At 37.4% G+C, this 27420-nt stretch overlaps 2 protein-coding genes across 3 annotated transcripts in view; both read left to right on the top strand.

Annotated features, from left to right (window-relative positions):
- The window catches only part of LOC111168121 (uncharacterized), a 44449-nt gene extending 25251 nt beyond the window's left edge, over positions 1-19198 (top strand). Inside the window, exons 6-8 of the mRNA XM_089911260.1 lie at positions 3924-16574; positions 17231-17325; positions 17862-19198. The gene's annotated coding sequence lies outside the window, so the exon portion shown is untranslated. The remainder of the gene's footprint in view (positions 1-3923; positions 16575-17230; positions 17326-17861) is intronic.
- The window catches only part of UBA6 (ubiquitin like modifier activating enzyme 6), an 82946-nt gene that overhangs the window by 159 nt on the left and 55367 nt on the right, over positions 1-27420 (top strand). The window contains exons 2-6 of one of the 2 annotated variants that reach the window (XM_022561690.3): positions 3924-3986; positions 17231-17325; positions 17862-17890; positions 21945-22039; positions 22614-22725. In XM_022561690.3, the coding sequence (XP_022417398.2) occupies positions 3924-3986; positions 17231-17325; positions 17862-17890; positions 21945-22039; positions 22614-22725 (394 nt within the window). Of the gene's footprint in view, positions 1-3923; positions 3987-17230; positions 17326-17861; positions 17891-21944; positions 22040-22613; positions 22726-27420 lie in introns of those variants that run through there. The other variant, XM_089911999.1, reaches the window with a different exon arrangement.

Genomic DNA, 27420 nt, shown 5'->3' with positions numbered 1-27420 from the left:
AAGCAAGGCGTGGCGGGCAGGACCCAGAGCCCGGCTTTCTGCTTCTTCCCCTAAGGCGGGCAGGGAGTGCGCGAGAGGCCGCGGGGCTGGCCAGAGCCGGCCCTGGGCGGCTAGGGGAGCGCGCGGTGTGGGTGTGGCGGCGTGGGCTCCGGCCTCTGCGACTGCCGGCTTCGTTGAGGAAAAAGCCCACTTATCGCCCCTTTCAGCGCTTTCTCAGTTCTGGTTGGGGTCTGCCATTCCTCCTTCCTCCTAGTCGCCGGACGTGGAGGGGAGGGAGGGGCTCCGGCGGGGAGTTCTGGTCCGAGTCGCTCGGTGTGAGCTTCCCAGACCTGGTGCCGGACCCCTTCCCTCCTTTCGATAAAGTGAAAGCTAAGCTCTGCTGTGCGCTGTCCTCCGCTGAGATCCTCCTTTGAAAACTATTACCAGAGGGAACTTGGTAATAATGAATCAGTGGTAGTCAGAACACTCTGAGGCCTCTGTTGACTAAACTTTAAAAAGAAAGAAAGAAAGAAAAAGAAATCCAGGAAAAAAACACGAGTTACCCATTCTTATTTCCCAGTTGGTGTTGAGGTTCACGTCTTTTCCATTCTGGCAAAAATAGAGGGGAAATGTGCGTGTAGTTCCTGTTTCAATCATTTCGTAATTAATAAAGCGGATAGTTACATTCTGCCCACTACCAGAATACAATATGCCAAAGATAAAAGTGGCGCAAATTTGATTTTGAGCTAATGTGAGTGTTCACAAACCTGTAGCATTTTCACCAGCTTCAGACTGAAGGGATGCTTTTTGGTACCATGGTATTGCCTGCCATTGCCAGCATTGCCAAATTTACTTGGGAGATATTATGTAATACAAACAAAACCTTCCCTTATTTAAAGCATTTCTGATCGCCATGTAGACCTTATCATAAGAATGATTTTTGAAATATTCCAGTAAGGCAGAACTTTCTGAAAAGTAGGTGCCAGTCGTATCGTTAAGTGACAGAACTGGTTAGAATGTAATGCTCTACTCATGTTTACTTAAGAGCTTTACCCACTAGACTACTGCCCTCCATGCAAGGAAGATAGCTAGTGAAAGTATACCAGGGATAAGAAAGCTGTAATAAAAATTTTTGTTACAGTGCCAGGGTATATTGTGTATTTGTTTGTTTTTATTAGCTAGAAGCAAATACTTTGGCTTGTATAGCAACACCAGGCCTAGAAAATAAGTTTCCAAAACTGGATTTTGTGCTATCACGTTGTTTTTAGAATCCTGTGATTGATAATTAGAGCTTCTCAAAACCTAGAATGGATCACACTTTTGCCAAGATGATACTGATCTTAGCTGTCACCGTGGCTCAGGCCCAAATGTCCCAGCTGGTTCCCTCTGGCCAGGAACTATTTCTGTTTCCCAGTGTTTACCTATTATCATTTTTCTTTCTGTGCCATGCTGTGAAAAAATTGGAATGAACTGTGGTAAATGATACATCACTTTGTGTCTTGTTACACTAGTATGTTTAACCTTTTTTTAATTTTTAAAATTCATTTAACATATTTTTTTTTTAGTGCTTTCTTCATGCCTACTGTGAGAGGCAATAGGCAGTATAATGTGGTTGTCAGGAGCTAGACTGATTAGATTCAGGACTCTGCCATTTACCTGCTCTGTGACCATGGGCATATTATTTAAGTTAATCTCTGTCAGTCTCAGGTTTTTTCCTCTGTTCAATGGAGACAGTAATAGTGTCTATCTCATAAAATTGTTGAAAGGGTTAACTGAGTTAGTACATCTAAAGCACTTAAAGCAGTGTGTGACACATGTTTGCTCTTGTTATTAAATGTCAGGTACTGTTTTAGGGATTTGGAATACAGTAGTGAATTCCTAATGGATCATATATTCTATAGGGGAAGGCAGATGATAGTTAATGAAAAAAATACATAATTAATGATTTAAAGAAAATACAGCAGGTTAACAAGTTAGGGAGCCACTTCATTGATTGTGTTACTAAACCAAACTTGGTCTGCTTCCCCAATGCACACCAAAGCCAATCTCCTGGCACCAGGTAATGGTGAAGAAAAGTACAGTTTATTGCAGGGCCAAGCAAAGAGAATGGGCAGCTCATGCTCAGAAGACAGAAACTCCCCATTGGCTTTCAGGGAAGGGTTTTTAAAGACAGTTTGAGGGAGAGGGTTGTGGGGTGTGTGATCCATGCTCAGTTCTCTGATTGCTTGATGGTGAGGTAACAGGGTAATGTTTTTGGAACCTCAATCATCAACCTTCTGGTTCCAGTTGATCAGCAGTTCAGCACACAGTTAACTTCGTCCACCTGGTGGGAGTTCTAGCATTTGCAAGACAACGAAAGGTCCTTGACTTGTTTTATGGCTAAACTGTTCTTACTTTGACTGCTTTCCTTTGTTTCTACATTTTCTCATCTCTCTGATTAAATTTGCTGTTTGGAACTCGGGGAAAGCCTAGGAGGCTAAAACTTTTGTACAAACAAGCGGGGAGAGGAAATCTGTCCCAGGGAAGGCCCCACAGGGTCCTGCTCAGTTTCAATGGGGTGATCCCGAATGGTCTGTGATGTTTGTGAAGCAATATTTTAATAGAGGCTTAAATGGTAATAGTCAGTTTTTCAGAGATCTGAAGGAAGAACATTTGAAGCAAAGGGAATAGCAAGTATAAAAACACTGAAGAGATAGCAAGCCTGGCTTTTTGAGAACCATCAAGTAGGCCAGTGTAGCTGAAGATAGTGAGCAAGAGGGAGAGGTGTGGGCGTTGAGGTTGGACAGGTAACTGGGAGACATACATAAAGGCCCTATTATGTATGCTAAGGTGTTTGAATTTTGTTCTAAGGGTAAAGAAAACTTACTGAAGGATAATTCTAAGTTAGGGAGTAATGTCTGACTACATTCTAAACGTTTTAGGCTGTTAGATGGAAAATTAATTAAAGGGAAGGGCAATAGAAATAGAATAGTTTAGGAGGCCTTTGAAGTAGTTCAGATGAGATATGATGATGGTTTGGCCTGAGATTGTATTGACTGAAATGGTGAGAAGTGATCAGATGTGAGAAGGTAGAACTAACAGCACTCACAGATAGAGAAAATAAGGGAACAAGTAAAGATCCTTAGATTTTTGGCCAGAGCATGTGAGTAAATGGTGGCATCATTTGCTTGGTAGTCCCAAGTGAGTTGGGAAAGGCTGGGGAAGAATAAATTAAGCAAGGGAAATTGAATTCTATTTGAGGCTTGTTATGTTTTTTTTTGTTTTTTGTGGGTTTTTTTTTTTTGTGGTATGCGGGCCTCTCACTGTTGTGGCCTCTCCCGTTGCGGAGCACAGGCTCCAGACGCGCAGGCTCCGCGGCCATGGCTCATGGGCCTAGCCGCTCCGCGGCATGTGGGATCTTCCCGGACCGGGGCACGAACCCGTGTCCCCTGCATCAGCAGGCGGACTCTCCACCACTGCGCCACCAGGGAAGCCCGAGGCTTGTTATGTTTGTGATACCAGTTAGACATCAGAATAGAGATATTGTTCTGGCAGATGCATAAAATCTGGAGGGCAGAGGAAAGGTCAAACATGTAGAAATAAGCTTAGATATCATTATATGGTAAATTCCGAGTGTGTATATTATAGAAGGTTTATGGGACACTCAAATAAAATTGCTAAAATATAGATCCATCAGAATATATGTAGCATTGATAAACAACATGTGAGAATAAAACAACCATGGGCTCTAATTTTATAATACAGGGTAGGCAGTCAGTGGATTTAATCTTGATCTAGTTTTAAAATCTAAGTAAAGTGGTAAATAATAAAATATATACCTGGTTTGTAAAACCTGTTTTAGTAACTAGTGAATCTGATCCCATGTATAATTGAATATGTGTATTACAGAATATGAGTATTGAATAGCCATACTGGCCCTTATAAGTTATGTTTTCTTTTTTCAGTGTGAATACAAATTTGCCCAATATGCCAACAGAATCTGTGGAGATTGATGATGCATTATACAGGTAAGTACCTTATGGAAACTGAAACATTTTCCCCATTCATTGTTCTCCAGTAACGGAGTAGTTTTATTCAAAGACACCATTAGGCCTATGCAAAATTTTGTAATATATATTCTAAGAGTTCCACTCAAGTTAAAAATTCGGCTTTCTTTTTTTGTTTTTTTTACTGTAGGCTGAAAGCTTGAATAATATTTAAATCTTGGTTGCGTTAGGTTTAGGTGATATGACTAAAAATGATTTTGCTATCCACTACAAAATATACCTCTTGTTTCTGGACAGGAGTACAGATTTATGTTCTTGATAGTGCAGGAGTCTCATGAGAGACAATTCATTTCACTTTAGTTAGTTATACAGTAGCATCTAGAGACCATGTTAACTTCACCGTGATCTCATTAACAACATTGCATGTTTGCACTGTATAGACAGTGGAGAAGTATTTTGTGATTGAAGAGCTGTGATTTGAATGGAATTTAGTGGGACTTTTTTTACCATATTTTTTCATGAAATAAAAATACTTTTTTCAAAATTAAAGAAAAATTAAAAACACATAAGTTGCTGTCATTTCTAGTAGATACTTTGAGATGTTTGCATGAAAGATAGTATACTCTCAGTTTAAAAGTTTTTAGATTTCCTCTATAAGTAATCATGAAAAAATGAATTTTATGTAGGTAGAATTTGGAACAATAGGCTCATCATGTATTTTGGATTTTTCTATATATTTTTATGTGTGATGCAGAGTCAATTTTGAGCAGTTTAGGAGGAGCTGATACATACCACCTGGTATGTTGATTTCAAGTCACATTTTGTGCTATACCTTGGAAGAAGAGATAAAGACTAACTTGATTTTGCTTACGTGAAAACTGTTTCATCATGTGGTCTCCTGACTATGATTATACTTCCGAAGTCATCTTAAATTTGGATTCTTCATCTGTAATTACAATGTTCTTAATGTCCTTCTGATCATATTCTTGGGAAAACAAATGGCAGCTCCTTGAGATAGCATTAGCTAATTTTTTTCATTATTTGTTACAGTCCTTGTGAAACATTTTTATATCCCTCCAATCCTATAATGGCTGATTAATGAACATAATTTTCAGTAAACCGGAGATTAAATTTTCCATTTGCAAAGCTAGGTAAGTAGGCTTACAGTTCGCTTGTAGTCAGTTTGCTGGACTGAAAGTTATACAGCAATTTAGGTATCATATATAGCAGTTCATATATGATCAGGTATTGCTGGATCATAAGGTAGTTCTATTTTTAATTTTTTAAGGAACCTCCATACTGTTTTCCATTGCATCTGGACCATTTTACATTCCCAGCAACAGTGCACAAGAATTCCAGTTTCTCCACATTCTCACCAACACTTGTTATTTTCTCGGGTTTTATTTTTGTTTTATTATAGCCATCCTTACAGGTGGGAGGTGCTGTCTCATGTTTTTGCATTTCCCTGATGATATGTGATGTTGAGCACCTTTTCATATTCTTGTTCGCTATTTGTGTGTTGTTGTTGGAGAAATGTCTAGTCCTTGCCCATTTTTTAATTAGGTTATAGGTAGGGTGGGGGGGGTTGCTATTCAGTTGTAGTTTCTTATATATTTTAGACATTAAACCCCTTATCAGATACCTGGTTTGCAAATATTTTCTCGCATTCCATAGTTTGCGTTTTCATTTTGCTGATTGTTTGCTTCACTATGCAGAAGATTTTGAGTCTGCGGTAGTCTCACTTGTCTGTTTTTGCTTTTATCGCTGTGCTTTTGGTGTCATATCCAGGAAATCCTTGCCAAAACCAATGCTGAGAAGTTTCCCTCCTGTGTTTTCTTCTAGAAGTTTTATAGTTTCAGGTCTTTTGTCTAAGTTTTTAATCCATTTTGAGTTGATTTTGTGGATGGTATAAGGTAGAGGTCTAAATTCTAATCTTTTCATCTTTTGTTTTGGAAATCCAATTTTCCCAATGCTATTTGTTAGTCCAAACCTACCTTTTCCTCTGAGTACACTGGCCATACTAGACTACTTCTTACTATAGTTTATGCGTTTACACCTGTTGTCTTTTCTTTTTTCTTTTTAGTTTATTTTTGGCTGGGTTGGGCCTTCATTGCTGCACAAGGGCTTTCTCTAGTTGCGGTGAGTGGGGGCTACTCTTATTGCAGTGCGTGGGCTTTTTATTGCGGTGGCTTCTCTTGTTGTGGAAAACGGGCTCTAGGTGCACATGCTTCAGTAATTGTGGCACATGGGCCCAGTTGCTCCGCAGCATGTGGGATCTTCCTGGACCAGGGCTCGAACCCGTGCCCCTACATTGGCAGGCAGATTCCCAACCACTGCACCACCAGGGAAGTCCCCAAGGTCAATACTTTAAATACTATTTATTTATTCCTAAATATTGTCATTGAAATTTGTTTAATATTTACTAGGTATACAAGTTTTTCCCAGATATGAATAATTGAATCTCAGGTTATAATTATTTGTAAACATTTAGGCTTTCCTACAAAACTGAAACTCTGTAAAATCTACAAATCTTGAATGTTAACTAAGTCTGATATTTGTACATATATTTAGGTAGGAAATATTTTTAGGGCAGTTTCAATACCTACTTTAACAAAGTGGCATGTTAAATATATTTCACTTTTTTCTTATTACTCAATCTTAAATTACCTCATAGTTACTGATCAACTAAACCTGAAATTATTCTCAGAATCTAAAGATTTCTTTTTTGGGGTGGGGGAACACTTCTGACAGCATTCTGGGCCCCATCTCTATTTAATTTTGCATCTTTATTGCCAGCAAATTGCTGGGTGAGTTAGACAGCTAGTTAGACTTGAGCCAGTTCTGTAGATCTGCCCATTTCTTTTCCTCTGAAGATATGCCTGAGCCTGCTAATCCCAAGATTTATCTAAAGAAATGAATGAGTCCTAATTTAGGACTAAAGCCTTGGTTTTCTAACTCTGCTTTTACCAAAGAACTCTCTGTTGGAGGTAATTAAAACTAATTCAGTTAGTGATACTTTGCTGTCTCTTTTTTTATGTTCCTTGCATATAGGTTCCTGTGTAAAGATCACTATATGAACAAGGCGTGAATATCAGAGCAGCACCAGGGCATTCTTAGCTTTCTGGATTAATACAGTCATAATAGTATCAAACCTGTGTGTGTTCTAGTGTAATACTAGAGGAAACTTCTCTGGCTTTTGAGATAACAGTTTTTCTGGATTTGCTTCTACTCAACTTCTTTCTGAGACTTTTCTTAGTCTGCTCTTGCTTTGCCTGCACCATAAATGCCAGGTTCCAACTTGAGGATTTTTGTCTCAGTTCATACTCTAGTTCACATCCATTTCCATGATTTTAGCTTTCTGTCTATATTTGAGTCCCTTTCCTCAGCTTTCTTCTTCCAAGCTCAAGACCTTTGTTTTTAAATGCACACAGGATGCTGTTTTCTTATTTGTTTGTTTTGGCTGTGTTGGGTCTTAGTTGAGGCACGCGGGATCTTTTCATGACGGCACGCAGTCTGCTCAGGTTTCTCTCTAGCTGTGATGTGCAGGTTTTCTCTCTCTAGTTGTGGCACATAGGCTCCAGGGCACGTGGGCTCTGTAGATTGCAGCACATGGCCTCTCTCGTCGAGGTGAGCAAGCTCAATAGTTGTGGCACGTGGGCTTAGTTGCCCCGTGGCATGTGGGATCTTAGTTCCCCGACCAGGGATTGAACCTGCATCCCCTGCATTGGAAGGCGGATTCTTTACCACTGGACCACCAGGGAAGTCCACAAGGTGCTTTAAAGGTAAACCAGGCAGATGTTCAGCAAATAACTACCTTTTTTTAAATTTACATATAGTTGATTTACAATGTTGTGTTAGAATATCTACTTCTTAGAGAAACACTATTGTACAGTGAAATGAACATGGTCTCTGGATTTAGAGGATAATGTTCACATCCAATCCTGACATTTATATGAACCAAAACTAGTTATTTAATCTTTCTACTTCTCATGTGTAAATAAGAATAACATCTCTTAAAAATAATATCTAAGTCTTAAAGTGTTCACGCAAAAGCTTAATATAAAATTTTCAGCATTAAGTAGCACTCAACACCATTGGAATCCTTTTCCATCCCTCTTCCCATTCTCAAGCTTAATTAAATGGTGCCACACCCACTCAGTAACCTAAGCTAGAAACCTTGGTGTCATCTTAGGTTATTCCCTGTTTGTCATCTTCCAAATTAACTTTTTTAAATCCTTTATTTTTAAACAACTCTTAATTCCAGCTCTTTCATTTTCTCTCCCTGCATTTGGAATCTCTCAATTGAGCTATTATAATATTCTCTTATGTGTTCTCTTTAAAACTATTCTTGTCTCTAATCCATCTTTCATAAGTTATTCAAAGTTGTATTTTTGGCACTTACCTTGGAGTCCATGGCTTCTTGGCTTAAAATCCTTAAATGATTCCCTATAATCTACACTGATGAGGCCAAACTGTACAATATACATTTAAGCCCTTTTATGGATACAGCATAACAGTAGCTGACAGTTTGAACTTAGGTATTAGATATGAATTTGAATCATTCTCCATTTATTAGTGTATGATCTTAGGTTACTTAACCTTTAAGTCAGTCATTTCTTTCATTTATTCATTAAATATTTAATGAGAAAATGTGCACAAATTGCAAATAAATCATGAAGAATAGTACTGTACCTATGAATTCAGTAGCTTCTAGTTTACCATGAGTTATGGCCATATCTTTCTTTTTAGCCTCCATGTCACTTCTCACCACTTTACACTCTGACATCCTATTCTTTAGCCTTGTTCAAAATTTATGTATATATTGTCAGGGTCTAGGATTTGATTTTGCCCTGTTTACAAGCTAAAAGCTAGCCTATTATTCTTTAGTGGATGCTAACATAAGGTGTGAAACATCTGGGTTAGAGACAGAGGATTTCATTACTTATAGCAAACAGCATGGGCATCAGCCTGCCCACTGTTATCAGTGGGCATAATTTGTGTGACTTAAATTTTTTTTAAAGCTTTTTAGTGCAGAATATGGTTTATCTTGATCAATGTTCTGTGTGCATTTGGAAAGAATGTGTATTCTGTTATTTATTGGATTGTCCTATCAATGTCAATTAGGTCAAATCGATTAATAGTGTTGTTCAGCTCTTCTGTATCATTACTGATTTTTTGTCATTCTTTATATCAGTTACTGAGAGAGCGGTGTTGTCCATAATTTCCTGTTTGTATATTTCTTATTTCAGTTCTACCAGTTTTTGCTTCACATAGGTTGAAGCTCTGTTATTAGTGCATAAACATTTAGAATTGTTATGTCCTCTTGATATATTGACCATTTTATCATTATGAAATGGCCCTCTGTATCCTGGTGATTTTCTTTGCTCTGAAATCTGTTTATCTGATATTAAAAGTCTGCTTTTCTCTTGATTATTGGTAGCATGATATCTTTTTCCACCCTTTGACTTTCATTTGTGTATTCAAATTGGGCTCCTTATAGATAGAATATAGTCGGATTTTTCTTTTTATTCAATCTGACAGTCTTTTTTTTAAAATTAATTAATTAGGCCGCATTGGGTCTTAGTTGTGGCACGCAGGCTCTTCACTGCAGTGTGCGGGCTTCTTTATTTGTGGCGCACAGTCTTCTCTCTAGTTGTGGCACACGGGCTTCAGAGCGCAGAGGCTCAGTAGTTGTGGCACGAGGGTTTAGTTGCCCCGCAGCTTGTAGGATCTTAGTTCCCTGACCAGGGATCAAACCTGCGTCCCCTGCATTGAAAGGTGTTTTCTTCACCAGTGGACCACCAGGGAAGTCCCTGACAGTTTGTCTTTTAATGGAGTGTTTACACCATTTATATTTAATGTGGAATGTTGATACTGTTTTTGCTGTTTGTTTTCTAATTGCCTAATCTGTTACTGGTGTTCCTTTTTTTTCTCTCTCTCCTTTTTTTTTGTTGAATAATTGAGTATTTTAATTATATTTTATCTCCTTTAATTGGCATGTTACTCTACAGGTGTCCCTCACTACCCTTGGGGGATTGGTTCCAGGAGCCTCCATGTACACCAAAATCCATGGATGCTCAAGCCTCTTACATCAAGTGATGTAGTACAATGAATGCAGTTGGCCCTCCATATCCTCAGATGTGAATGTGGAGGGCTGACTGTATATTTATTGAAAAAAATCCACGTATAAGTGGACCCACACAGTTCAAACCTGTGTTGTTGAAGAGTCAACTGTACTTCTTTCTTTTGCCTTTTTTAGTGATTACTTTATGATTTATAGTGTACATCTTTAATGTGTCACAGTGTATGTTCAAATCTTATTCTGTCACTTCCTGTATGACATAAGAAGGTTGCAACAGTATACTTCTGTTTTTCCTGTTCCAGGATTTGAGTTATTGTTGTCTTAACATTTTACTTCTACATATGTTATAAACTCACAGTACGTTATTGGTTTTGGCTTAAGCAGTCAATTATCATTAAAAGAGATTTTAAAAATAAAGAAAAGGGGGTTTTGTATTTATCCATAGATTTGTCATTTCTGATATTTTCTATTCCTTTGTGTAAATTAAGATTTCCATCTGGTATCATTTTCCTTCTGCCTGAGGATTTGCTATAACATTTCTTATAGTGAAGGTCTGCCAGCAATGAATTCTTTCACCTTTTGTATGTCCAATGAAGTCTTTACTTCCTTTTTTTGAAATTGAGTATAGAATTTTAGGTTGACAGTGTCTTCCTTTCAGTGTTATAAAAATGTTGTACCGCTGCCATCTGATTTGTACTGCTTTCCTGGGAGAAAGTTGTCATTTGTACCTTTCCTCTGCATGATCTGTTTTCTCTGATTTTTTTGATATTTCCTCATCATCCCCAGTTTTAAATAATTATGATATGCCTTGGTATAGTTTTCTTTATATATCTTGTTCTTTGTTTGCATCATGGTCTGTGAGTTTATTGTGTTCCTGGAAAAATTTTAACTGTTTAGTTCTTCAGTTTTGTTTTTCTCTCCCCCTTTCTCTAGTCTCTTTCAGGGACCTCAGTTTCACATATATTAGACCAAGTGAAGTTGTCCTGCAGCTCATTTAAGCTCTGGGTTTGGGGGTTTGTTTGTTTTTTTTTCCCAGTCTTTTTTGTTTTCATCTCTGTTTCAGTTTGTAAAGTCTATTGCCATGTTTTCAGGTTCACTTCTGCAGTGTCGAATCTGTTGTTAATTCCATTCAGAGTATTTTTCATCTTAGATTTTATAGTTTTCATCTCTGAAAGTTTTGCTGCTTCTTGAGCATATGAATTATATTTTTAATTATTTTAATGTCTGTTTACACATTCTATCATCTGTCATTTCTAAATGTGTTCTGTTGTTGATTTTTCTGTTCACTGTAAGTTGTATTTTCTTGCTCTTTTGCATATCTGTAATTTTTTAGTGTATGTCAGACATGAATTTTACTTTTTTGGTTGCTGGATAACCTTGAATTCCTTTAAATATTCTTGAGCTTTTTCAGGGACACAGTTAAATTACTTGAAAACAATTTTATTTTCTCAAGGCTCACTTACTTTTAAGCTTTGTTAGGTGAGATGAGAGGAGACTCAATTCTGAGGCTACTTTTCCCCCAGTATTGATGTAATATTCTTTGGAGTATTCTATCCAGTGCTCTCTGTATTATAAGGTTTTCCATTTGGCTGGAGAGGAACATAAACTCTTTCTGACCCTTTTTAAAAACAGTGATTGTTTCACTTGCACTTGTCACCTGGTTCTTTCCCCAGCTTGAGGTTGTTTCCTCATCGTAACTTATCTGAAGACTCAAGGAGAACCCTCTACAGATGTCTGGTGTTCTCTCTGTGCATCTTTCTGCTCACAAATTCTAGCCTTGAATTCACAACTCGCTCTCTTCAGTTCAACAAGGAGACCACCAGGCTTTTCTTGGGTTTCCCTTCCTGCTCTGTCTCCTGGAAACTCTCCAGGCTAGGCAGTCATAAAACTCACCTCATTTATTTTTCTCCTCTGAGATTACTGTCCTCAGTTACCTATTTTCCAATGTCTCAAATATGTTGTTTCATTTATATTGTCCAGTTTTCAATTGTTTAAGGCAGAAAGAGGATAAATCTGGTCCCTATTACTTAACCAAGGCCAGAAGTGGAAGTCTTAGGTACATACTATATATCTCTTACCTGCCATTCTTTTTCATGCTTTTCTTTTTCCTAGCATAGAATGCTTTTCCTTCTTTGATTAATTTAACTCCTCTTAAGTCTTCAGATTTCAGCTTGGATGAACCTCATTTGTGAAGCTTTCCATGACCTCCACTGATAGAGATAATCACTTTCTCTTCTGGATTTCAGGTTCCCTTAGTTTCTGGTACTTCTGTATATAGTACTTAATAATGGATTATTTGATTATTTATCTCCCCCAATAACATGTCGCAGGCATCCTCCTAGGTATTTTATATATTTTAAATAATTTAATCCTCACAGTACCTCATGAGGTTGTTGCTATCTTGATCCCCACACAGTGCCAGTGCCTGCCTTGAAATAGATATTTTAATAAATTTATGAATGCCTGAAGATAATTGAAGTACATCCAGAAGATAGTGATTAGAGTGTTGAGGGGGACTCAAAATGATGCCATGTTTGGAGTCGTTTAAGGAACTAGAGATGTTTAGCCTGGAGAAACCTGGAGGAACCTGAATACCATCTTCAAATGTTTGGAGGGCTGTCACATAGAAGAGGGATTACACAAGTTCCCTGTGGCCCCAAGGAGGTAAAATTAGGACTAGTGGTGAAAACTACAGGGAGATATTGTACCTTCATTAAAGGGAGAATCTTTAATAAATAGGGCTCTTTAAAAGTAGAGTAGTTAGCCTTGGAAATTTCCTTTTTACTGGGTACATTCACTGATATGTTGCATGTCTATTTAATACAGTCAGCTGTAATGTATCAATGCTGGGCTTGAAGTTACACTCTCAGCTCTTTAAATCCCATCCGGTAAGATTTAAGGGTCAATTGCAGAGTACCTGCCATTGCCTAGCACAAACTAGGCACTTACTTAGTACCCTTACCCTTGGTGGCCAGCATTGAAAAGGCAGGTAATTTAATCAACTGTTGAGAATTTGTCTGAGATTATATGATTCTTTGAAAACCTTGACTCATATATCTTAATTTTATTCTTTTGTCTGGATGTTCTTTGTCATTTATAACCACGTTTGTGTCATGGCTATTCATTATTTACCTAAGTAATCTTAAAAATAATTGATGAAGACAAGTGTGAGATGAAAAACATTTTTCTAATGTAGTTTTTGTGACTGTGAACGTAGAAAAAAGAATTCAAGCCCTCTGCTTAGTAGAGCATAGAAGTGTTGTTCTTGTGTGCCAGTTCATTTCTTTCATTAATTTAGCAAATTGGTTTTGTGTGTCTGCTATGCTCCAGGCCCTGTTAGTCAATGGGGATACAGTAGTAAATAAGGCAGGCCCTGTCTTAAGGAATCTACATCTCCTAGGAAAAATAGACAAATAGTGAAAATGCACTGTGTTAATTGTTATAATAGATTGAATGTAGGGTGTTATGGATGCACACAGAAGATGATCTAACACTGTTTTATGAAAGTTTAGGGGTATCAGGGGAAGTATCATGGGAGAAAATAATATATAATTTGAGACCTGAGGACAAGTAGGAGTTATTCAGGCATAAAATAGTGGGGGAGAGGAATATTTCAGAAAAACATCTAATAGCCAAAGAGAAAACACGTTTGGAGAACTGAAAACCTTTGGTACACCTGGAACATGGAGTTTGTTGGTAGAGTGACAAAAATGAGACTGGAGAGCCAAGCAGGGACTAGATTATGAACAGCTTTGTGACTAATATTAGAGTCTAGACTTTATCATAAGGGAAATAGGAAACCACTGGAGTTTTTAAAGCAGGAAAATGATTTGACCAGATTTGTATTCAGAAAAGTCATTCTGTCTTTCTTAGTTGGAAGTTAATAGGTAATATGTAAAACTGAAAAATCAAGAAAAAGTACAGACATGTTATTGAGAAAGAAGGGGGTAAATATTAGAAGAAATAACTAAAAGAATTGAGGGTGGTTGTTCTTAGGACTTGGGAATCAGGGTAGGGAAGAGTTAGGTCAGGAACTGATTTTTTTTCTTCCTGTAAAAGCCTTGTAGAATGATTTAACTTTCTTAATCTATGTGCAGTGTAGTATAGTGGTTAAGAATATGGATGCTAAGACCAGACTGCCTGAGTTGAATCTTGCCTCCACTATTTATAAATTGCTTAATTTCTCTATGATTAAGTTTTCCTCTCTGTAAAAATGGGAATAACAATAGAACTTATAGAATTTTTGTGAGGATTAAATGAGTTAATACAAATAAAACACTAAAACAGTGCATGGTGTGTAATAAACACTGAGTTTTAGCTGTTATTCTTACATGTCAGCACTGTTCAGGTACTGATATATAAGGAGGATAGACAAATTTACAATCATAGTGGGGCATTTTTTAAATGTTGCTTTTAGTAATCAAGAGAACAAGTGAACAAAAAAGTCAGAACAGGTATAGAGTTCATCAGCATGATTATTAAGATTAATCTAATGCACATATAAGGAATGTTGTATGTAACAACTGTAGAGTACACATTCTTTTCAAGAACCCATGGAACATTTGTAAAATTGACCAAAGAAATTTCTCAAATATTAAAGAGTGAAAATTATATAGATTGTGATGTCTATTCACAATACATTTAAGCTAGAAGTCAACACAAAAGGTAATTGTAAAATGCCTCATAAAATTAGAAATTTAAAAATACACTTCAGATGAACCCATAAGTCAAAAAAAGAATCATGATTAAAATTGGAGAATAGTAATTTAAACTTCTATGGATCAAAATTTGGGATGCTGTTTAAGATCAGTTAAAGTTCTACATGTGGGGCTTCACTGGTGACACAGTGGTTGAGAGTCCGCCTGCCGATGCAGGGGACATGGGTTTGTGCCCCGGTCTGGGAGGGTCCCACATGCCGCGGAGCGGCTAGGTCCGTGAGCCATGGCCGCTGAGCCTGCGCGTCCGGAGCCTGTGCTCTGCAACGGGAGAGGCCACAGCAGTGAGACGCCCGCGTACCGCAAAAAAAAAAAAAAAAGTTCTACATGTGTATTTTAGAATAGAAAACCTAAAAATTAAGGAGTTTTTATTTCAGGAAACTCAGGGAAGAAAAATAGAAAAGTAGAATTATTAGCATAGGAAACATTTCAAAAGCCAAGTTCACAGGCAGTGGCCAAGGGCTAGCTCCCATAAGCAGGCTAAAGATCAGGCCTACTATGTTAACTTTTTCCAGCACATTAAGGATTTGAAACTATGGGGGCTTTGATACACTGCCAGGAGGAGAGTAAATTGGTACATCCACTTTGGAAAACAGTTTGGCATTATCTAATAGTTAACCCTGCATTTCCTCTCCTAGATATATGTGCTATAGAAACTACTACACTTGTACCATGACACATATATAAGAATACGCAGTCTCATTATTGGTAACTGTCAAAAACTGTAGAATAGGTAAATTATGGTAAACTTTCACAATAGAGAATAGTACAGTATAATAGAATACAACATGAAATGAAAAATAATGAACAGCTACGTTGATACGAATAACTCATAAAAGTATTCAAATGATCCTGTTTATATAAAGTTCCAAAACAGACAAAACTTAAATATATTGTTTAGGAATACACAAATAAGGGTTGTAAGACTATATAATACACTGTTCCATACATACCATAGTAGATATTCAATAAATATTTCATAAATAAATAAATCGATTTTATCTCTGAAGCAGAAATGGTGAATACCAATTTAAAAAGAAAAGTCTAATAGAGAACAGACTTGTGGTTGCCGTGGGGAAGGGATGGATTGGAAGTTTCGGATTAGCAGACACAAACTTATATATATAGAATGGTTAAACAACAAGGTCCTACTGTATAGCATGGGGAACTATATTCAATATCTTGTAATAAGCCATGATAGAAAAGAATATAAAAGAATATATATATATATGTATAACTGAATCACTTTGCTGTATAGCAGAAACTAACAACATTGTAAGTTAACTATACTTCAATAAAATAAATTTTAAAAAAACAAAGAAGAAAAGTCTAGCTTTTATTATACATTGTAGGGAGTAAGGATGGAAATAGTAAAGATAGCTTGTGTTTATAAAGTTTCTTCTTACTAAACAAGAGACCCTTTTTCAGGCTTTTATCTTGAATATCAATAGATGAAATATGGAAATTAAATAAACATCTATATATTAAACATACATTAAACCAGCATCTGTAAATGTGCATGTGTGTCAATTCCAAAAGAAATATTTGGGCTTCCCTGGTGGCGCAGTGGTTGAGAGTCCGCCTGCCGATGCAGGGGACACGGGTTCGTGCCCTGGTCCGGGAAGATCCCACATGCCACGGAGCAGCTAGGCCCGTGGGCCATGGCCGTTGAGCCTGCACGTCCGGAGCCTGTGCTCCGCAACGGAGAGGCCACAACAGTGAGAGGCCCGCATACTGCAAAAAAAAAAAAAAAGCCAAAAGAAATACTTGCAACCCAAGGGGCTCTGGAACTCATCTTTCAGAATAATTCTGGTGAGAAGCCATTAGAATGCCCCTATCTTCAAAAACTAGTATAGCATCAAGTTAATGAATGTTCTTTCAAATAAACTCTTACTATTGACTATTACTATATCTAACTTTTTAAAATTGTCAATGTGTATTTTTTGAAATTCTCATCCTGATACTGCCTTGTGACTGTTAGGATGGATGACTTAACAAGGTCCTTTATATAATTTATCAGCTTTTATATTTAAAATAATGTTTGAAAACTACTTAAGTCATCTAAACTCCAAGAAGGAAACCAAATTTTTGCCTGAGAAATCCTTTTCACAGTGAAAGGCTTTAAGTGGAAGTGGCAAACTCAGATGCCTGTGGTGGCCACTGAGGTAGTAAATAAGAGGAGAAGGATGGGAACTGTGGCAAATCTAGATCACATAGTCCTCCCTCTCTGAACAGGGCAACTCCTACTCAACTCTGTAGCCATGAGGGAATGTGGACTGTGGTGCCAAATCTTCTAATTTTTAAAAATATGTCATATATTTGACATTAATTCAGAACTTTTAAGCACTATGCAAGTGATCCAAAACAAGTCTGTGGGCAGGATCTAGCTGCCAGGTTATTAGTTCACAAATGATTTTAAAAGGATATACAATCTTGGTAAAATAATTTTCATTGTGTTTTACATGTAGTCGACAGAGGTACGTTCTTGGAGACACAGCAATGCAGAAGATGGCCAAGTCCCATGTTTTCTTAAGTGGTATGGGTGGTCTTGGTTTGGAAATTGGTAAGCAGTATTTTTATTCATAATTTTATATGATGCTTTTGAGCAACATAATTTAAAGAATTTAATTCCTTTCCCTTGTATTATTTTCTATAAAGGAAATTAGACCCAAAACCTTGATCAGGTTCAGTTTTGATTTTGGGTGGGGGGGCAGCTGGGGCAAGAGTATTTCATACTGTTACATTCTTCCACAAGGAACCAGTAATGACTCTCCTGCTTCTCTTTTTGTGATGTTGATAGTTATTAATGATCTTTCTCTGTATCCATTAATTCATTATGGTAGAGCACACATGCACACATTCATAACAGCATGTCTGGAAGCATACACTGAAATTTTAAGAATGATTATCTCAGTGTGGTTTGATTATGGAAAATTTTATTTTTTTCATTTTGTTCATCCATATTTTCTAAGGAACCTATATTTCTTAGGTAGTAAAAAGTTAAAATTATTCAGAGATTTAACCAAACTCCATGAAGACATATCTAATATACAATTCCTAATATTAAGCTATTCCTTTTTTTTTCTTCCCCCTTTATAGCAAAGAATCTTGTTCTTGCAGGGATTAAGGTGAGTAAATGTCCTTGGTAAGAAGAATTGTTTGTTTGTTATGAACTCTTTTTTTTTTTTCCTCTCATCCGTAGTGGTGATATTAGTTACACTTTGGCCTAATTATTGCTTCTTCATTTAGTAGCAAAATTGTCGTAATTCTCTATTTTCCTCCTTTTAAAAAGCTTTTTATTACAGAAAATTTCAAAATTATCCAAAAAAAGAGAATAGTGTTAGCAAAACCCCATGTATCCATCATGCACCTGCAGTTATTAGCTCATAGACAGATTTGTTTCATGTATCTTCTTCCCATTCCCCACTGCCCCCAACTGCCCAATTATTTTAATATCAATCTCAGACATCCTATTATATCATTCTTAAATATTTTACTATAAACCTCTAAAAGATAAGCGTGCCTTTTGAAAACATAACCACAGTATCACTTCCACACCTAAAAACGTTAACAGTTTTTTAAGATCATTGTTATCTTTAAACAGAACTTAGCAACTTAAACAACAGCATTTACCTCAGTTTCTTTGGGGCAGGAATCAGGTGCAACTTAGCAGATTCCTCTGAGGATCTTTCACAAAGCTCCAGTCACCGATATTGGCAGGGCCTGCAGTCATCTTGAGGCTAGGGAAAGGATCTGCTTCCCAAACCTGCCCATGTAGTTATGCATAGGATTCAGTGGCAAGGTTGTGTCGTTCAACTTGCCCACCTCAGTCCCTTGCTGGCTATTAGTCAGAGGTCACCCTCAGTTCCTTGCCATGTGGCCCTCTTCATAGGGCAGCTCACAATATGGCAGCTTGTTCCATCGGAGTAAGCAAGCAAAAGACAAGAAAGGGAGGGGCTTCCCTGGTGGCGCAGTGGTTGAGAGTCCGCCTGCTGATGCAGGGGACACGGGTTCGTGCCCCGGTCCGGGAAGATCCCACATGCCGTGGAGCGGCTGGGCCCATGAGCCATGGCCACTGAGCCTGCGCGTCCGGAGCCTGTGCTCCACAACGGGAGAGGCCACAACAGTGAGAGGCCCTCATACTGCAAAAAAAAAAAAAAGGGAATGTGCTAGCAAGATAAATCGCAGTCTTTTGTAACCTAATCTCAGAAGTGACATTCCATCACCTATGCTGTAGTCCTTAAAAGCAAGTCACTAGGAGGAGACAGGATTGCACAAAGGCCTGAATATCAGGAAGTGGGAATCATTGGGGTATCTTTGAAGCCTGCCTACCACGATCGTCAAGTATCTAGTTAGAGTCCATATTTTCCCAGTCGTCTAAAGAAAGAATTTTTCTTAAATTTGTTTTGTTCTAATCAGGATCCAAGTAAAGTCCATATACTGGACTTGGTTTCTTTGAATCAATAGATTTCCCTTCCCTGATTCTTTTTCTTTCTTTCAATTTACTTTTTAAAGAAATCAGGTCATTTGTCACGTGTACCTCCATCTCTGTATTTCTTATAAACTAGTCGTTATATCCAGAGAATCAGATTCAGATTTGATTCTTTGGGCACTACTGCTGCACAAGTGATATTGTGTTCTCCCATCAGGAGGAAATAATATTCTGTTATCTTTTTTTGTGATTATTACTACCTATTAATGATCACTGCCTAGATCATTATTTTATTGGGGCTGTGATATTCTATTTCTGTCATTTCTATTTCATTTATTAATGGGAATAATATTTTAGAAAAGTTTCCATTCATCACTTGTTTGGTTTCGCTACATATAGTTAGTACATGTGTAAAAGGCAAGATAAATACTTGATTTTCCCCCTTTATTTACTACTTTTCAAAATCACTGGTTTTCTCTGAATCCTCAACAGTGACAGGTGAAACTTAGGTGGTATGTGTGTATGTGAACATCATGATGGATTTAAACATATTTGATGTGTTTTGAGTCATTGATGCTCAGATTGTTTCATCTTTGCTTTGGGGGATCTTCTTGAAGTCCTTGAGTCCTTTTGACACTACCCCAGTATTCTTTGGTTGTCACTGCCTGTAAAGTCTTACCAGTGGACAGAGCTAGAACATTCATTGTGAATGAACACTGAAATTTCTGAGTTTCAAGTTTAGGATTACAGGGTACTTACTTATTTACTTCTTAGATTTTATATTTGTATCTCTTCTCTTACTATAAGGTTTTGGGTCTTAATGACATGAACCTGATTACTTATTTGCTTTATCCTATATTATATCCTGTTATATCTATGACATAGTTTTGGAATAACAGTTCCAGCATTATTATAACAATATGATTATTGAAAACAGTTTAAGATAAATTGTTTTATCCTTAGTATCCCATCTGGATTTGGCAGACAAATTAACTGCTTTCTTAAGTCACTAAATAATTCCTTTGTGTAATTATGCAACAAATTCAAATAGATAGTTTTGTCCATTTATTCATTTTACTTTGGATTTTTAGGGATTGCTTTTTTAATTTGATTTAGTTTTATTATTATATGAGACATATTCAAAGTCAAATTTATAAAGCAAAGTATATTCAGGTAAGTCTAGCATCTCTCTACCCTATTTCCTCCTTCCCTTATTAGGTTGCCTTCTTTTTTTAATCTGTTTTTAAATATAAGCAAATACATACATATAGACATGCAAATCTGTATGTGTGTATGTACATATTTATCCCCACCTGCCTTTCTTAGGTAAAGTGCCATACTTCTACCTTGCTTTTTATCACATACCAGCATATCCTGGTATTACTCCATAGTGATAAATATATTTTTTCACTTATTTTTTTCATAGCTGCATGGATATATGTTGTGTTGATGTATCATACGTAATTATACCCATTTCCTCATTGGTGGACATTTTGATTATTTCCAGTCTGTTGCTATTACACATAGTGCTGCAGCTAAGAGTCCTGTACATATGTATTTTTATATTATTTCCAGTGTGTCTTTGTGATAGATTCTTAAAAGTGGGATTGCTGTGTCAAAGGAGAAATATACTTGTCATTTTGCTAAAGAATGCCAATTTTTTTTCCTTTGAGGTTTTGTGCTACTTCATATTCCCACCAGTAATGTATGAGAATGCCTGATTTACTTCACTCTCACCAATTTGGATTTATGCCATTCTGATGAATGAGAAAAGGTGTTTCATTCTTGAGCAAGGTTGAACATACTTAAATATTTTAAAGGGCCCTATGTATTTCTTTTTCGGTATACTCTGCTTTCATATACCTTGCCCCTTTTTCTATAAGATTTGTGGCTTGAAATATAAGTTAAAAATATATTTTCCAGTTAGTCAGTTTTCTTTCTTACTTAGAACATGACCATTTGGAAATGTTAGTTTATGTGAATTTTTAAAATCTTTGTATATATGTTGATCTGTATAATGTGCTACTTTTCTAAACTTAAATTCGCTTACTGTTTTTTAAAGTAGTTTTTCACATAGCATAAAGGCACCCTGGTGATGTAAGTGCATGGTAATATGCCTAATTTATTCATTTTTTTAAAGTCAACTAGGGTTCAGTACTATCTGAAAAATAAAGTACATATACACACACCTACAGCAAGCATATAGTATATTTATTTGGAATTACAATATTACCATCATGTTAATTATTTTTTACTTAATTAATTGAGAATTGTTATTGATAAATGTCATACGTGGAAAGTATTATTCTTATTGTCATCAGTATACAACTATCGTTACATGAACGTCTGTAACTTGGAATTACAATTTTACTGTGTTAAGTAATCAAAACCCTGCTTTTAACATTTGTCTTATCTCACTTCACAGTTGACAGTTGAATAATGAAGCTATATTCAAGTTAATGTAACAGTAATCTCTACCAAAAAAATCATATACTAGCATTAAAAAATTATTTTGCGTTATAAAAAAAAAACAAAGTAGTTTTTCCATGAATTTTTCTGGGTTTCCAGATGTATATAGTCATATCATCTGTGAATGGATCTAACTTTATAACCTTTCCAATTACTAGGACTTTAATTACTTTCTATTGTCTAATTAGATAATTCTTCCAAGTCAGTGTAAATAGTATTGGAAATAGTGAGCATCCTTGTCTTACTCCTGACTTTAACAGATAGTTTTCTCTTTTTTGAAGGCACTTACAATTCATGATACAGAAGAATGCCAAGCATGGGATCTAGGAACCAACTTCTTTCTCTGTGAAGATGATGTTGTTAGTATGAGAAACAGGTGAAGATAAGATATTTTGATGTATTATCATAGGATTTTTCTTTTTTCTTACTGTTGTAGTTACTTAGAATATTTTCTGTATCCAGAACACCAGTTCAATCATAGTTGTTTAACTCATAACCATAAATTCACTCTACTGTAGATAAGTAAGTGTTGACATTTAATTATTTATATTTGTCAAAAATTTAATACATTCACATTGCTACCTAGAAATGCATTTCTTTAAGATTGTTTAAGTAGGTCTTTATTATTACTGAATCATTAAGAGCCTTAAGGAGCATTGACCTATAAGGGTACACTTTGAGATTATGTGAATATGCTATATTCATATTCCATATTACTATGCTATTACATATGCTACTACTATGGAATATGACAGTGTGCTACATCTCAAGATTGTATAGTAAAAATAAGTTTCAACTTCTTTTATTCCTCTCCAGTTTAAATTCCCATGAAATTTTGTAACATTCACGTTCTTCTGATGTCATCAAAGTGTCCAAGTTTGAAAGATTGAGTATATTTATTGAACAAAAGAATAGTAAAAGTCTTTTTTCTTTTTCTTTTCTTGTTTTAGGGCTGAAGCTGTACTTCATCGTATTGCAGAATTAAATCCATATGTTCATGTCACATCATCTTCTATTCCTTTAAATGAAACTACCGATCTTTCCTTCTTACATAAATACCAGGTTGGTACTCCATTTTATATTAGATGTTATTGACAGACTCCAAGGCAAATCATTATGTATTAATATAGTATAACTAGTTTAACCTAGTCTGTTGAGCAGCTCAAAAAATTTCAGGTAAAAAGACTTAGACTAATACATTTCAAGTGCTTTGTTTTAGGGAAAGGGCCTAGGAACTACTCACAAAGTAAATATATTGGTCAGCTATTTTCACAGTAATGTACATGAAAAACTACCCAAATTTAGTGGTTTATAGCAACATGTATTTCTTTCTCATGCATCTGCATGTCAGTTTGAGTTCTGCTGTTCTAGGCTAAACTTGAACTCCACAGTCTGGGTTCTGGTCCGTGTACCTCTCTTCTGGGACCAGGAGGCTACCTAAGACATGGTCTCATAGCAATAGCAGAAATGCAAAGGAGCGAGTGTAACCGTTCAAACACATTTGTGTTGCTTCCATTAATAGTCTGTTGGCCAAAGCAGGTCACATGGACAAACCCAAAGTGAAGGAGCAGGAAAGCACACTATACTCTTCCTAAGGCCATGGGCAGAGAGTAATGTATAACCCAGGAACAAGGAAGTAAATAATGTGGACCAAAAATTCAGTGTAAGTCAGGTAACAAATAAAAACAAAATTTCTCAGCACGTTGAAAGTTCTAAAAGTGACTAGATTGACCCTGATTTTCCCTGTGATTAAATTATGATGTTATCCATCGTCTAGGGAAAAGCACTCCTGTGTTTCTTTAAGATCTCAATACTTCTGGCACTTGTGTGACTATATGCATGTGGGTTTTCCCCCCAGCACCAAACAGTTCTCCAACTCTCTGGACACCTAGCTTGGTGTCCTGCAGTTTAATCCAGTTCTGATACTGTCTGCCTGGAGAAATAGTGTTAGATTCCACAGGTTAAGGGCTCAGTCCCACAAGAACCCACACCCTCCAACCCCTTTCTGACTCCAATTTCAAGTCCAGGTTGTTACCTGTGCTTCTGAGGACTGGCTATAAGTCAGAGGTTTCCACATCCCGTTCCTCAGGTTCAGTTAATTTGCCAGAGCAGCACACAGACTCAGGAAAAGAGTTTACTTACTAGATCACCAGTTTTTTGTAAAAGGCTATAACTCAGGAACTGCCAGATAGAAGAGATTCATAGGTCAAGGTATGGGGAAAGGGTTGCCAAGCTCCCATGCCCTCTCCAGGTATGCCATGTTCACAAGCTTGGAAGCTCTCTTAAGCTCCTGGTTCAGGGATTTTTGTGGAGGCTTCATTATGTAAGCATGAATGAGTAACACATTGGCCGTTGGTGATTAAGTCAGTCTCCAGCCCCAGAGGTCTGGGAGATACGGCTGAAAGTTCTGAACCTCACATACTAAGGTTGGTTCCTCTAACAACCAGCCCCCATCCTTAGGGGCTTTCCAAAAGTCTCCTCATTAACATAAACTCAGGTGTGGCTGAAAGGGCTTGTTATGAATAACAAGACATTCACTTCCTCTTTATCACTCTGAAGCTATTTCAGGAAATAGGACAAAACTAAATATTATAACAAAAGATGCACCTATAGCTCTTATATAGGAAATTACAAGTGTGGTAGGAGCTATGTGGCAGGAACCTTGGATGAAGACCAAAATACATATTTCTTACTATAATCATAATATCACACCCACTTAAGAATCAGTGTAGACTTCCATTCTTGACTGGATAGCTTGAAATCCATCCTGCTACAAAGATGCTTCATAGACTGTCTACAATAGAATTGCTTAATAGACTTCCTTTTCAATGATTACATGAGGTCAGAATATGTAAGGGAGGTGCTCAGAGACCAAAAATGAATAGGTAGCTAACAGAAGACCAGTTAACTTTTGGCTGTGGTCATTTTCAGGGACAGGGTTTGCCTGTATCAGTAACCACATTTCTTGTGAATTAATGGTCACACAAAAACGATAAAAATTTGTCTATGTATGATGGAAAAGTGTAATTGAGACATACCACCTTTTGTAGCTCTCTGGAACCTCAGAAAGCTACACCCTTAATGAAAGGGTGTAGAAGAACAATCTTTGCCCATCAGAACAAGAAGCTTGTCTGTTTTCTTTTGAGCTCTGAATTAAAAAAAAGATCTTCTCTGGGAGTTCATAACGATAGGCCTGCCCTCACATAAGTTTGGAGTAAACTTTATAATCCGTTATATTCTAAAATTTCGCAAGCTGAGAACTTAACATAAAACATAGTACTGCCCCTGTCCACCTCCCTGTGGCTGCCTGGCCGGCCGAAAAGTTTCTCCAGGTGCAGAATTCCGGTCTTCGTGACCACCAGCATGAGTGTGCGCACCAGTCAGGAGCCAGCCTGCCCGATGGCCCTGGGAAATGGATATATCAGAAACTGAAGCAAGAAAGTACTCGGCAGAGGGCGGAATCAAGATGGTGGACTAGGAGGATGCAGAATTCATGTCTCTGCACAACTAGGGCACCTACCAAGCACCGGTGGTGGACCACGGACGTCTATGAGGACGGGAGGAAGCCCCACAGACTGGGTCCTAAGCAGAGGCCCCGCCCCACACTTGAACGTCACCCTGCCTAAGCCCCGCTCCCAAGGCCTTTTCCAGCTGTGTGGGTCCTGAGCCTAGGCTCGGTCCAATGCTCAAACGTCACCCCCCGCACCGGCCTAGGTCCCGCCCCACCCTAACCCCACGCCTGCCTAAGTTCCATCCCTGCCTAAACTCCGACCCCATAGCCAAGGCTATTTTTTTCTTCATTTTTTTCCTCTTTTCCTTTTTCCTCTTTTAGATTGAAGTTCTATTCTACCTTGTTGATTCACTGTTGTTCATTCATTTATATTTTATTTTTCCTAATCTTTTATTTTTCTAATTTTATTTTATTCTTTATACTTATTGTTCTCTTCTTTTGGCTTGTTCCCCTGCCCCCTGCCCAGCCCCTTTCTTTTTCTGTTATGGTTTTATTTTACCTTCTGGCAGTTGTTTCAATTATTTTATTTTATTTTTTTCTTTTGCGGTACGCAGGCCTCTCACTGTTGTGGCCTCTCCCGTTGCGGAGCACAGGCTCCGAAAGCGCAGGCTGAGCAGCCATGGCTCACGGGCCCAGCCACTCCACGGCATGTAGGATCTTCCCGGACCGGGGCATGAACCCGTGTCCCCTGCATCGGCAGGCGGACTCTCAACCACTGCGCCACCAGGGAAGCCCCAATTATATTTTTATTTTTCCTAATATATTTTTTATCTTTCTAAATTTATTTTGTTTTTTATTCTTTGATATTGTACTGCTTTTTAATCTTTCTTTTTTTTTTTTGCCACGCCCTGCAGCTTGTAGGATGTTGGTTCCTATTCCAGAGGTTGGGCCCAAGCTCCTGTGGTGCGAGCTCTGAGTCCAAACCACTGGACTAACAGAGAACCTCAAACCCCAGGGTATATTAATCAGAGTGAGGCCTCCCGGAGGTTCTAATCTCAGCACCAAGACCCGGCTCTATCCAACTGCCTGCAAACTCCAGTGTTGGAACGCCTCAGGCCAAACAACCAGTAAGACAGGAATACAACCCCACCCATCAAAAAAAAAAAAAAAGAAAGGCAAAAAAATGTGTTACAGATGAAGGAGCACGGTAAAAACCTACAATACCAAATAAATGAAGACAAAATAGGCAACCTACCTGAAAAAGAATTCAGAGTAATGATAGTAAAGATGATCCAAAATCTAGGAAACAGAATGGTGAAAATACAAGAAACATTTAACAAGGGTCTAGAAAAACTAAAGAGCAAACAAACAGTGATGAACAACACAATAAATGAAATTAAAAATACTCTAGAAGGAATCAATAGCAGAATAACTGAGGCAGAAGAACGGATAAGTGAGCTGGAAGGTAAAATGGTGGAAATAACTGCCAGGGAGCAAAATAAAGAAAAATGAGTGAAAAGAATTGAGGACAGTCTCAGAGACCTCTGGGACAACATTAAACACACCAACATTTGAATTATAGGGGTCCCAGAAGAAGAAGGGAAAAAGAAAGTGTCTGAGAAAATATTTGAAGACTATAGTTGAAAACTTCCCTAACATGAAAAAGGAAATAGTCAAGTCCAGGAAGCTCAGAGAGTCCCATACAGGATAAACCCAAAGAGAAACACACCGAGACACATATTAATCAAACTATCAAAAATTAGGTACAAAGAAAAAATATTAAAAGCAGCAAGGGAAAAGCAACAAATAACCTAGAAGGGAATCCCCATAAGGATAACAGCTGATCTTTCAGCAGAAACTCTGCAAGCCAGAAGGGAGTGGCAGGACATATTTAAAGTGATGAAGGAGAAAAACCTACAACCAAGATTATTCTACCCAGCAAGGATCTCATTCAGTTTCGACAGAAAAATTAAAACCTTTATAGAGAAGCAAAAGGTAAGAGAATACAGCAAACCAAACCAGCTTTACAACGAATGCTAAAGGAAAGTCTCTAGGCAGGAAACACAAGAAAAGGAAAAGACCTACAATAACAAACACAGAACAATTAAGAAAATGGCAGTAGGAACATATATATTGATAACTACCTTAAATGTAAATGGATTAAATGCTCCAACCAAAAGATATAGACTGGCTGAATGGATACAGAAACAATATGCTGACTACAAGGGACCCACTTCAGACCTAGGAGCACATACAGACTGAAAGTGAGGGGATGGAAAAAGATATTCCATGCAAATGGAAATCAA

The sequence above is a fragment of the Delphinapterus leucas genome, chromosome 5 (assembly GCF_059928025.1).
Source record: "Delphinapterus leucas isolate spDelLeu-1000000601 "Yukka" chromosome 5, BTC_Dleu_Yukka2, whole genome shotgun sequence".
Lineage (NCBI taxonomy): Eukaryota > Metazoa > Chordata > Mammalia > Artiodactyla > Monodontidae > Delphinapterus > Delphinapterus leucas.
The sequence above is the reverse complement of the archived record's forward strand: the minus strand, read 5'-3'. Positions and strand labels throughout refer to the sequence as shown.